Here is a 13,221-nt window from a genome sequence, read left to right as displayed (position 1 = left end):
TATAGCCCATAGCCAAAAGGACATACTGTTTTGATGATTTGACTTGTGATGTTAAACATTTTGGAGTGAAACCCATTTGGAAGGATGACAACATGTACCTACAAAGAAGACATTGTGAGAGAAATCTAGTACTGCCCAGAAATCTCCACCAAAGCTTCATTGATAATCTCATCAAATACAGATATGTATGTAACAAATTAGCTCTTTGTATAGTTAAAGATGTTCTTACCTCATTGTTGAATTGAATCTTTGTGTGGAAAAAGAAAAGAAAAATCCCCAAATAATTTTCAATGAAATGTAAGTTATCACTACACCAGCAATTAAGTGCTTTCCAAATGTGACGTTCACAGAATGATCTCAACAGTCTCACTACTTTGCAATGCTGTTACTAAAAGAGAACATTTATAGTTTGGGAAAATAGCACAAAAATGAAACTGTTGGAATTGTTTTGGTTGCTGAAAATATACTTGGCCTCAGCGTCTGTGGCACTGTGTAAAGGAAAGAGCTTTGGCTCTGAGCTCAGACAGACCCTGAGTTTGAATCCTAGCTCCTTCATTTACTGTGTCCTTAATAGGTCATTAACTTCTTTGAGTTTCTTCATCTTTCCATGTAAAAATGAGGTCAATAATGTCTACCTTTGAACATTAAATGTGTAGAATAAGGGGCAATGCTTGGCTCTACTAAACACTTATATCAGCAGCTGCCATTTGCAGACCTACTATGTGCCAGGCACAGTCAAGCGCATATGAATATATGTTATAATACTATGAGGTTGATATTTAGGGTGACCAACTTCTCCCAGTTTGCCTGGGACTGTCCTGATTTTATAACTGAAAAGTCCTGACTCCTAAAACGAGATAAACTGGAGCAGTTGGTCACCCTATCCATACATGGTCTCATCTTACAGATGTGAAAACTGAGCTCCAGAGGCTGTGCAGAGTGCCTGGTATCCCATAACTGGGAAAGAGTAGGCCTGGCATTCAGACCCAGGCTTGGATAATTCTCAAGTCTGTGCTCTTTCTGCAGCCCTAAACTCTGCTCAGTCGATGTTTCTTGCCTTGCTGTATTACTAGAATGTTCCAAAATTTGCAAATATTTGTACATCAGATCACATTTTCTGACTGCCTTTAATTATAACTTCGGGAATGCATTCATGTGTGTTTATGTATGTTGGAGAGCTCTCCAGGTGATAGTGATAATGAAAATGATAGCCTAACATTTATTTTAAAGAACATTCTGCCTTCTGCCAATGCAGAGACCATTCATTCATATATTTATTCATTCATTCGACAGGTATGCTCAGTGAGGTCTTACTGTGTGTCAGGGACTTGGGCAGGTACAGAAGACTAAAATGCTGGCCTCGAGATACTCATAATGGGGGTATAGAGAATTGGTTGTAAAATACTGTGAGAACTTTGACGATAGAGGCAAGTCCTGATACTCTTGCCCCTGCAAACACGTCATCTCCCACCTCTCCTTCCATTCTGTACTCTGGCCTCATGGATCTTCCTTAATACTCCCTGACACTGTTTTTGTTTTGTTTTGTTTTGTTTTACAATAGGTGTTACCTCTCACTGGAAGATTCTTTCTCTTTGTCATTCCGGTGAAATGTCACTTCTTTAGAAAGAATTTCTTTTCCTCAAGCTAAATTAGCCACCCAGAAGTTTTCTGTGTTATCACCCTGTTTTGATGATCTTCACAGATTTATTTATGCATTATTTGAAATTCACCTTCTTTGTTTGCTGCTTTTTTGCCTGCCTTTCCCAACAGCGTTATATAAATTTCAGGAAGAAGAGAGAACGTGTTTATTTTTATTGTTTATTTTACTCATGGCTGTGTTCCCAGGATCTAAAACAATGCTAGGCACATAGAAGCAATCAGTAAGTAGTTTTTGAATGAACAAAGTGAATCACTTAACAAATGCTTCAGCTGCTGGAAGGAGCAGCTATCTCTATATGAGTAAGTAGAAGTGCAAGGAGAACTATGCCAGAAGGGACATAAGTCAGCCTTAATTTTTGTTTTTCTGGTGATAAAGGTAGTATATCCTCAGTTTAAAAAAAAGTTGGTAAAGAAATGACAGAAAAGAACAAAAATTAGATTAGCCTGATGTTAGTCTAAATCACTAATGAGATTTTGTTACATATTCTGTCCTAGGTCTCTTCTGATTCATGTTCATAGATACTTTTGAACAAAACCAAATCACTCTTTTCCTAGTTTCATGCCATTCTGGGGTATATTTTCGGATATCTTTTCTTATATTCTCAGTTTGAAGGTTGCTTTGTTTTTCATCCTAACGGGTATACTATAATTAATGTAGCCAAATCTACACTGTGGAATCTTTGTTTCTATTTTTTTTTTTTTTGCCATTATGAACAACACATGGTAGAACAGTCTCAAGATAGATCATCTTTGTCAGAAACCATGTGTTAGCAAGTAGAAAGTAAAAGGACTTTGGTTTGAATTCTAGATCGACCAGTTGTTTTTAACATTTTTTTTTTTTGGTTTCCTCATCCATAACATAGGTACGTGAAGAATGCCTACTTCATAGGACTATTGTGCCAGTTAAACAATATAATGCAAGTACAGCTCTCAGCACAATGTTGTTGTGCAATAAATATTTGCTGTCCTTGATAATTTCATGTGAATAAACTCCTAGAAGGCAAAGTTGCTTTCTAATCCATCTTAAAGGACAAACAGAAACTAGCTAAAGAGAGGAGCAGGAAGGAGGGGGCAGACCCAGGAAGTGAAGTTGGTAATAGTAAAACTCTTTCGAAAAGATTTTTCCTCACAAATTATAGAACTTGAGAGCCACACTGCATCAGCAAGAAGCTTCCAAACACAAAACTTCTATTAACTGTGACTCTGCCCACTGTGCAGCCCAGTTTGTCATGCAATTCCCCATGATCAATGGAAATATGCTTTTCCGGGTACTTGACAAGATAATACTGATCAAGAAAGTGCTGGCCATTTAAGCCGTGCAATTGGGAGGATGGGATGCCCTTTGATTAGATAAGGAGGCCACAGAGCTGAATTTTGTTTGGTCAGATAACAAGTTTAAATTTCAATATACAGAGGTATCTAGTGGGCCATCCAGAAAACAAAAGATCAGGGCTTGAGATGAGGGTCTGAGTAAGTAGTGTGGAGGCTAGTTGAGGCTGTGATGGAGAGGAACGTCTAACTCAGTAATACTGAGTTGTCTTTTGTTTCCCTTCTGATAAGAAGTTGTAAGCTCATCCAGAGATACTCATTTTGCTTTCAATAGATGCTATTGATTGATGTCTCATGTAATTCATAAATTTTAATTTTATTTTCAGTAAACAACAATGTTCAACTTTTATGCACCAAAGTAATACAGAGTCACACAGCAATAAAGTCGTGTTTATTTAGTGATATCTGACAAGTAGAGAAATCAAACATAATATTTTACAAAATGTACAATTTATATTTTTATAAATACTTTAAAAGAGAGAAGCGGAACATGTGTGGTGGCATTAAAAGAATGTCTAGATTTAATTTTGCAGCCTACCTTGTAGCCTGACAAACCAGATACACGTATGTATACACATATATCTTGATCATGAGTTTTCATAATTATGGCCCAAGGATAAGTTTTGGGCATGTCTACAATAATTCCAAACTCTCATAAAATATGTGGTTTCTCACCACCAGTCATGTTGATTTTGCTCTTTTTTTCTCAAAATTCCACAAAATGCATATTAGAAACAGCTATCAGAGGAGGTAAGCAAGTGCTTTGGGCCTCAGTTTACTCATCAGTTAGATGAGAGAATCCCTGCTAATATGCTCTGTTTCTGCTTAATTAAAAAACTTGGGGGCCTCAGCAGCGTCCAATATATAAATGTCTGAGGGCTATGAGGGACCAGTCATCTTTGTATTGGGAGTTTTCTGTTTAGCTTCTTTCTATTGGAAAGGAGTGAATGTGTCTTAAATGGAGAAAGTTTATGACACCAGTCCACTTAGCAAACATTTCATTACTGTAGATACAACACGTTTCCTAGTGTAAAACTAAACAGAAAAGTAATAGTCATCTCTGGACGTCATGTTGAAGAGCTGCATGTTTCCTTGGATTTGGAGCTTGGAAGTTCAGAGCTGGTTTACCCAAAAAGGGAGCCAATAGAGAATCTTCCCATTAAACCTCAATATACGGTTGAAATACTTGTACAACGAAATGTTCAGTATGATTCTAGACTTCACTGACTCATTACAGTGACATTTTCTTGGAATTGCACTAGTGCACAACAAAATATGATGAGTGCAACGTGATACAGTCTACAAAGTAAATTATATACCTGTTTTCTTAAATTTATAGAAATTTGCATTTGTAATAAAATCACAGGAAAGTAAGTCATTCCTAAGCCATATCCTGAGCTTACCTTGATTCCAGATTTACAGTTAATTACATTTTTTGTTAAATAAAAGACAGATACAAAGGTCCTCATATGATCACATTAGGAAAATACATAGGATTCAAGGATGAAATCGTGATTCTTCATTACTTTTCTTATATTCCTTTGATGGTGGGTGCCGCAGCAGCTACAGGTGCCCTGTAGGTGTGCTTCTTGAGTGACAGGTTACATTTTCCCTCTGGTAGTCTTCAGCTCCAGCTCCTGGAGGAAGGCCTCATTATTCTTAGGACAGTTGGTGTGACAGGTGCAGGTCCCAATGACCATCACTGGCTTCTTGACTATTTGCCCTGGGGAGCACTGAAACTCTGCCTGGATGGTTTTGGTATTGTGGGGAGTGCAGCAGCGGCCATCACTGCAGACCCCACAGAACCTGGGCTTGTAGGTGTGCAGGCTGGTACAGTTCTTGAACTGCAGGTGGATGGCTTTGAGTGACTTCTTGGTGCGGAGACACTTTTTTCCTTTCTAAGAAAGAAAAAAGAAGTGATGTATTGAATGGCTACCATTCCCCTGAGGGACAATTTTAGAGTATGGAATTACCTGCTAGTTGCCCACCCAATATCTATTGGTCTTTCTTCTTTGCTATCAGAGCATTAATTTTGCTTGAGCAATGTAGTCAGCTAAAAGCATTTGCTTCCACAGACTATCTGGGACTTGGGATAACCTTGTGGCAAAGTTCTGGCCAAGGATACATAAGCCAAGGCAATCTGGGAAATCCTTTGCCCTTTGAGTAGGTACAATTCTTTATTGTTCCTATATTCATTTTCCTTTCTTCCTGGAATGTGAACACCTTGGCTAATCGTACATAATGGTCTTTTGACATTGAGGAGATGAGCATGAAGGTGAAAGCATATGTATAATAACAAAACCTATCTTTTAAGACCCTGTAACATGCATTGGTGTCATTTTTAGCCAAATGGATTTTTACACGTGATACAGTTTGGTTCTCTGTGTTCACACCCAAATCTCATTTCATATTGTAGTCACCACGTGTCAGAGGAGGGGCCTGGTGCAAGGTAATTAGATCATGGGGGAGGATTTTTCCCTTGCTGTTCTCGTGAGAGTGAGTTCTCACAAGATCTGATGGTTTAAAAGTGTGGCACTTTCCTTCTCACTCTCTCTCTCTCTCTCTCTCTCTCGCTGCTTTTCTTTCTTTCTCTCTCTCTCTCTCTCGCCTGCTGCCACATAAGATGTGCTTTGTTTCCCCTTCACCTACTGCCATGATTGTAAGTTTCCTGAGGTTTCCCCAGCCATGTGTAACTATAAGGCAATTAAACATCTTTTCTTTATGAATTACTCAGTCTCGGGTAGTTCTTCATAGCAGTGTGAAAATGGACTAATACAACATGTTATAAAAAGAATGTGTATAAATCTGGCATTATTTTATGTTTCAAATACTCTTCAGACATTAACTCAACCTTATTAACAGTATTCACTCATACAAGAAATAATCATTCATAGAAAGAACAATTGCCCAAGTTTTACAGATGAAGAAACTGAGTTTCAAAGACATAAAGGGATCAGAAAACATCTAATATTTGAATTTGTCTGATACAAAGCCCATTCTTCCTATTACATGATAACCCCAGGAAATTCCAAGACATGGAATTTGCATGAAGGCAAATAAAGTGGAGAATGTATTCAAGATTGTATTAGTAATGATAAATGAAGAGGCCCAATATTGATAATTCAGCAAAGAATTGACTATATTTTATTTCTTACTTATATTTCTTCATCTACTAATTTCCTATAGTTATCCACTGTTCACCTTCATAGGCATGACCCACAGCTTGTGGGGTGATTAGACTTGGAATTATCTTAAATCAGTGGCTCTCAAACTTGAGTGCACATCAAAATCATCTAGAGGATTTCTTAAACAAGTTGTTGGACCTCACACCCTGAGTTTTGGATTCAGTACATCTGATGTGGGACCCACACCGCAAATTTGCATTTTAACAACTTCTTAGATGATGCTGCTGGTTTGGGGACCACCCTTTAAGAACCACTGTCGGCCAGGCATGGTGGCTCACGCCTGTAATCCCAGCACTTTGGGAGGCTCAGGAGATCAAGACCATTCTGGCTAACATGGTGAAACCCCGTCTCTACTAAAAAATACAAAAAAATGGTGGCGGGTACCTGTAATCCCAGCTACTGAGGAGGCTGAGGCAGGAGAATGGCATGAACCCGGGAGGCGGAGCTTGCAGTGAGCCAAGATTGCACCACTGCAATCCAGCTTGGGCGACAGAGCAAGACTCTGTCTCAAAAAAAAAAAAAAAAAAAAAAAAAAAAAAAAAAAAAAAAAAAAAAAGAACCACTGTCTTAGATTTAAGAATCTCTTGGAGACAAGGAAGTAATGATTGTTATACTAGTACAACTTTTATAAAATATGTATACTATAAATAAACATCTTTAAAATAACATATCCAAATATTAAAGAAGATTCAAGTTACAAGAAAAAATACAAATTTTGTGAAATGACACAATAGAAAAAGCCACATCTTAGCGGCATTAAATGGAAATATCTCATTTAATAAGAAGTTGATGTGCTATTGAAAATATTTAAGGACTCCTTACTTTTTTAATTTAATATTTAGCATGTATTCTTGTCAACACCCACAAAATGGTACAGGATAACAACATTTCTATGTGTGTATGTGTTTGTATGTGAGACTGCTTATGTGGGTGAACCTATATGACCATGTTAGATATATGTTTGAATTCCCCTGAGTGTGGGGAAGTGCATCTCCTAGGATATAATTTTAGGGATAAGGTGTTTCTAGGTGTTCTTTCTAAACTGGTGGAAGAAACATAAAGTTAGGATGGACCTCAAAAAATTATATAGCTAAGCAGCCATATAACTAATGCAACTACTAGGGACTCTTATTTTATCAGTAAATAGAAATCATAAGTAATGGTGGCTACTGTTAACAGAGTACTTAATCTATACCCAGCATTTTGCAAATTCATTCTATTTAATCACCATGACAAGTTAAGGTAGGTACTTTCAGCAGCCCCATTATGTGAGAGAAGGAATTGAGGCTGAGAAGTTAAGAAAGTTGCCCAAGATTACATAGCTAGTTCATGTGGAAAGACAGAATTTGAAGCCAAGCTGTCTGGCTCTACAGTTGTCCTCTTGCGCATTAGATGATATGGCTTCAGTGTCAAGATATGTAAATCTTGAATTGCTAAGGGCTGTTGTAGTTTAGTCTTAGGTTTGTATAAAGATCCATATAATGGTTCAAATTGGGTATTGCATTTTTCTAATACAGGGCTCTGGTAACAAGGCCTGTGATGTCATCAGCAACCAATCAGAGCTTCTGATCTGCACGTCTCACATTCAGTGTTAACATACTGAGTTGATATAATTCCAACAACAAAAAAATAAAAAGATATGTGCTGTTTTATTTGGCCCATATTGCTTTATGCTGGCAGATGTATTATTTCCACTAGGTTTTTAAAAATACCAACAATAATTCCCAGATGGTCACTCGCTTATTTATCAATAGTTGTTTATCACGCACATAATATGTGCCAGGTAGAGAGCCGAGGACTGAGAGGTAAGACCCACATAGCCTCTACCCATACATAGAGAACCTGACGAGTAAAGAGAACTGAGGTCAGAACTGACCTCTCTAGAATCAGCTGCGCTTGACAACTGTAGCCAGTTTTCTCCAGAAATGGAATGGGATTTGCTAGACCATTCTCTATTGGGAAAAGCATTATAGTTTTCCGGCCCCTCTCCATCTTTACCTGAGTGTAAAGCAACTGTGAGTTGCTTAGAGTATTTCAATATGTTAAAGAGAAAAAAGAAGATAAGCTGGCTTCAGGAACCCCACTGCCTTTTCTCTGGGGTTAACTCCCAGCTATAGCTGCTCTCTCCGTCACAGTGACACACTGACTTTCTGAAGCCCAGGCTCCAAAGAGACAGGGCCATTACCTTCAGGATGGGAGGTTTCCTCCAGGCTCCTACCTTATCTGTTGGCTGCTCTGGCTCTTGTTCACAGGGCCGCACCATGCAGAGCCGAGTCTGTTTCAGCATCTCACATTGACGGTTCCTATTGGTGACCCGGGTGGAGAACCCCATACCACAGCTCTTGGAGCATGCTGTCCACTCTGTGGTCTGTTCAATGCAGTTGACACTTGAGTCAGAGACTTCTACTCCTAGGGTGGCTTCTGGCCTGTAAGCTATGGGATGTATAAATAAAGACAGCCATATTGGGTAAAATGTGAGGATTGGAAAGTGGTCCTTTTCAGCCATTATTAGAAAGTGGGTCTCATTTAACTCTGTACCTACTAAACACCCATGCTCCCAGGACACAGAACTGAATTTATTTATTTATTTATTTCTGGCATGGCTGATAATGTCTGCCCTCAGAAATAGTATACAATTCTGGATACTGCTAATATAAGTAAACTGGCTAATTAATGGCTTCTAAAATAATCCTCTACTGTCTCTTGAGATTTTTTATTTAAACTATTTCATTGATAAGAGAAAACAAAAAGAAGAATAAAAAAAGGTCCTGAAGTGCCATCTGAGCCTTACTACAGCATCTAGAAAGATGACACTTTTCAGTGACACCTGTCCAGGGATGAGTAGCCTTCTTTAAGGAGGTTAATCATGAGACAGCCTAGGGATTGTACAGAATCCAGAAAAGAAAGAGGATTTAAAATTTTGTCTTTGTAGTGCTAATGATGGTCAAGTGGGATGGATTAAAATACAAGTAGTAGTCATCCAATAAGACAAAAATAAGACAAAAGAGTGAATTTGGGAGGTCCTCTTCAGGAGAAATTGCAGCAACTTTCTATAACTTAGTTTGAGTTTATAAATATGTTTGATCTAATGTCTACAAATGTGTTTGATCTCATGTGTTTGATCTCAGTGGGCAACCTGAAATCCACAACTGAATGGCCAGAAACTGAGGCCAGTTTCTCTTTTCAAATCCAAGAGATTGCAAATTCTTCGTGTTTGTATTTACCCTCTACTATGACCAGCCTTAGGTATACTGAGTTTCTCACCTGCAAGGGTAAGGCCTCCCAGTGAATCCTCCTCATCTGGGCCACAGATCCACTTTTCACAGCACTCTCCAGGCACCTCAACTTTTCTTGGAGCTGGGCAGTTAGGCTCAGGCAGTAGCACATCCAGCTGACAGCGGGGCACACAGCCAATCTGCCCATCTCTGCAGGTGCACTGGAATTTGCAGCTTGGCTGAAATTTCTCTCCACTGCGGTAGATGACCCCATCGAACACACAGTTATCTCCCTCTACCGCTAGAATATTGGGGAAGCAAAGTGGGAAGCAAAGTGGAAAGCAAAGAGGAAGAGGAAAAACAAGAACACAATACAGTGAAGAAGCTATGTAAGATTTGGAGGACATGCTCCAAAACCCAAGTCCTTTTCTAGTTCAGGTGATCCGGTTTCTCATGTATCTACTGTAGAGTGATGTCCTCATGGAGGCCTCTCAGAGCAAGAGGAAACCTTCAAGATCATCTGGTGTTGCCACTCATTCTATGGATGAGGAAAGAGGTGTGCAACTGTGAAGTGATGTCCCCAAGGCCCCCTGGCCATTGTTCTAAATGTTCAGTCATTTTGCAAGAACCTCCTTAGAGTTTCCTACTCCAGCAGCTTAGACTTAAAAGGAGAAAAAGTGTACTTTATATTTTCCAACAGGTTAGCTGATCAAATTGGGAAGGGCATTAAGATTCCTCGACACTCAAGCATAATAAATCATCAGTAGCTTAGAGAAAAAAGTAAAAGCCCTCCTGTCCAGAAAGGAAGTGACAATCTTCAACTACAATGTTGTACCGTGTGAAAAATTGATCCCTGATTGATTACGTTTTAGAAGCCTGGATTCGCTAGTTGCCTGCATTTTATTTTACTTGCAGCCAGAGAAGGGTTACATAGATGTCCCAGGAGACTAGCAGCTGCTTTGGTTCAAATGCGACAATTACAGGTGTGAAAACAAACCTGCTGGGTTTTCCCCAACTGCAGTTTGAGAAACAGTGAGCGTGTGAGTAAACCCGAGCTTCCATCAGCCCCAAGTGGCCCCCCAGAAGTGTCCGAAGGAAATGACTTCACTGGCCCTTAACTTTGCGTGGCTCCCCCTTTGCTTAGATTCTCGTCTAGGAAACCAAGTGAAGAATGCCTTTCAACTCCAGGGCAGGTTTCCTTTCTGGCTGTGGCGCTCCCCAAAGCCCCAGGTGCTCCCCAAACCATGCCTGACACACAGTAAGTGCTCTATACATGTCACTTACTGCATTATTATTATTTGCTTATCGCCTCTGGGAAGGGGAATAAAAAAGAGAAGGGAGGAAGCAGCTTCACTTAGCTGCAGAAGAAGAGGTCAAACAGCAGAGGGGGCAGGATTACCCATGCAAATGCCAGTCTGGTTGCTGGGGTCCGCGCTGCGGTCACAGTAGAGGCCACTGCTCTCGTCGCATGGCTCCAGATCTGAGCAGCTCTCGCCACGCTGGCGGGCGCACACCAGACAGCAGGAGCAGCCGTCCAGCACCGCGCGCACCCCGGGCGCGCAGGTCGGCGGCGTAAGGGGGCACTGGCCCGGGCACTGGGGAGGGCAGCGCTGAGTCGCAGCGACCTGAAGGCAGGCGAGACAAGAAGGAGAAATCACTCAGCTGGGACAGAAGACGCAGCGAGCCCGGTGACCAAATGGGGGCCACCCAGGAGGGCAAAGTAACTTGGGGGCATCTTAAGGGTGTGCCACTTACCTGTCCCAGGAGATGGAGAAGCAGGAAGGTCAGGCAAAGGCACTGCTTTCGGAGACAAAAGCTCGTGCTCTGCACACGCTGCATGCTCAGGCTTTCCCCTCTCGCTTTTACCAAACGAGACTTTCTTCGCTGTAGATTGGCACTGCTCGCCTTCCCCCTGGTCCGGTGCTTGCCGATCACGCCCAGCACAGGTTTTATAGCGCGCTCCTGGGACGCGCACAAGCCGGTTGGCTGCAGTGCAGGGAGGGGGGAGATCGGCTGGGTGGGGAAGTGGAACGAACCCCGGGGTTGCCATGGCAATTGGCTGTGGGTGCTGCTCTCCTTAGGGCGCGGCGCCGGGGCCTGCGTGTGCCTGTGTGTGGCGACTGGCTTTTCCCAGAGGGTAGGGAGGGGCTGGGTGGAGTTCCGAGGCCAGGACCCAGGGCTCGCTCGAGCGCGTGGGAAGGAAACGCCCGTTTCCTCCTGGAAGTTGCTTCGCCTTCTCCCAGGACGAAGACACCACCGCTCCCCGCCATCCTCCTCCACCCTGACCGCTCCAACCAGGGCTGCAAGCGTGGGGTCCCCTTACGGGATGCCTGCAGTTTGGGGCCATCTGCGGGGGATTGGCAGAAGGCCCAGGGGTTTAGTCATGAGGGAAGCACATGCAAGTTTGTCACCGTTTAGGGCACTCATTGAATGTGTTGAGAGGGAGGGGAGAGAAGCAAGGGAGGAAAGGAGAGAAAGAGGAGAAAGAGAAAAGTGTGTGTGGGGGGGGTGGGGGAGGGGAGTGGCAGGGGGAAGGGAACCTAGAAAAAAAATCGATATGTCAGGAGGTGGGGGATGCTATTGGCCAAATGGCAAAATTCTTTTGACTCTAATCCTTCTAGCTTCACTCAGTCTTAAGCCCCAAGGTCCACAGGTTTGTTAGAAATAAAAGTCACACACACACACACACACACACACACACACACACACACACACACAGAAAACATCATAAAATAAAGAAATCTTCTTGGCAGAAGAAAGCCTTGAAGCACCTGTTGTAGCAGACCAAATGTGAAACGGCACACCTGAAAGCCCAGAAACCTTTGACAGTTTTCTAAGTGGGTTCAGTTCAGCCACCATCACCACCATCAAAACCTCCAGCCAGGGAAGAAGTGAGGAAGGAACTGGCTTGACTTGGCTGACCCTTCAGCAAATCAAATCCTTCTCTCACCCGGCATCCACTTTCAAGAAAAGATTGCTGGGGCATGCTTGTCATCTCTCATGGGAAAGAGAGAGCAGTTTTACTGCTCCAAAGGTGACATTGTTTGAAGGATTGAGAACAGTTTCCACCCATACTTCAACACTGCTGCTGCCCCTAGGAGAACTATGCCCAGCTCTTTTGAGGATAGCTGCTTTGGAAAAAAACAAAAAACAAAAAACACTTTTTAAGGAAAATTATACAGGCCTGTGATGTAATTCTAGGGTTTAAAAAGAAACAAATGGCCTCTACCTCATCTGTCCCCAGCATGAAGGAAATCAAAGGCAGCTTGCGGAAGGGGCCAGGTCTGCCTCTGCAACACCCTCAGACGTTGAGGTCACCTCAAGCCCCTTCTAGATAATTCTCTTGGCAGCCTGAAACCACTGTGACACACTTCCAAGCCTCCAATAGTTCTGCTTTCTTTGAGGTAATAAGACTGAGTAGTACTCAAACTTAACTAGAGATGAAACAGTTCATTTGCACTCTTCAGTAGGACACTTACATATTCTTCAAATTGATAGGCTTTGGAGGGTGGAGGGTGGGAGCAGGGATCAGGAAAAATAACTAATGGGTACCAGGCTTAATACCTGGGTGATGAAATAATCTGCACAACAAATGTCCATGACACACATTTACCTGTGTAAACAAACCTGCACATTTACCCCTGAACTTGAAATAAAAGTTTAAGAAAAAGATAAAAGAAAAAAAAAAAAACAAACTGCTAGGTTTTATGAGCCATTTGGCCTAATGATGCCTCCACCTGGCTGCAGATCGAATCAACCAGCATGTATTTTGTTAAAAATACAGATTCCTGAGCCCCACTTTTGACCCACTCAGTAGGATTCTCTGGTGGTGG

At 41.7% G+C, this 13,221-nt stretch overlaps 1 protein-coding gene across 1 annotated transcript; it reads right to left on the bottom strand.

Annotated features, from left to right (window-relative positions):
- Positions 1–3,285: 3,285 nt before the first annotated feature.
- CCN3 (cellular communication network factor 3) lies at positions 3,286–11,314 on the bottom strand. Its single transcript, XM_032760326.2, has 5 exons — positions 11,144–11,314; positions 10,788–11,013; positions 9,438–9,689; positions 8,392–8,606; positions 3,286–4,886 (listed from the first exon to the last, which is right to left on the bottom strand). Exons 1-5 carry the CDS (start codon positions 11,225–11,227, stop codon positions 4,590–4,592), a joined length of 1,074 nt encoding a protein of 357 aa, XP_032616217.1. The 5' UTR covers positions 11,228–11,314; the 3' UTR covers positions 3,286–4,589.
- Between the last annotated feature and the right edge of the window lie 1,907 nt (positions 11,315–13,221).

The sequence above is a fragment of the Hylobates moloch genome, unplaced genomic scaffold, assembly GCF_009828535.3.
Source record: "Hylobates moloch isolate HMO894 unplaced genomic scaffold, HMol_V3 SCAFFOLD_9, whole genome shotgun sequence".
NCBI lineage: Eukaryota > Metazoa > Chordata > Mammalia > Primates > Hylobatidae > Hylobates > Hylobates moloch.
The sequence above is the reverse complement of the archived record's forward strand: the minus strand, read 5'-3'. Positions and strand labels throughout refer to the sequence as shown.

What these genes read in the sequence shown, in the direction of transcription:
- CCN3 (XM_032760326.2), bottom strand. Translation starts at nt 11,227, where the DNA reads ATGCAGCGTGTGCAGAGCACGAGCTTTTGTCTCCGAAAGCAGTGCCTT. An exon ending in GGGAGGCCTTACCCTTGCAG is followed by an intron (nt 8,607 to 9,437) that starts GTGAGAAACTCA and finishes TACATCCCATAG; the next exon opens with CTTACAGGCCAGAAGCCACC. An exon ending in CAGAGCAGCCAACAGATAAG is followed by an intron (nt 4,887 to 8,391) that starts GTAGGAGCCTGG and finishes TTTCTTTCTTAG; the next exon opens with AAAGGAAAAAAGTGTCTCCG.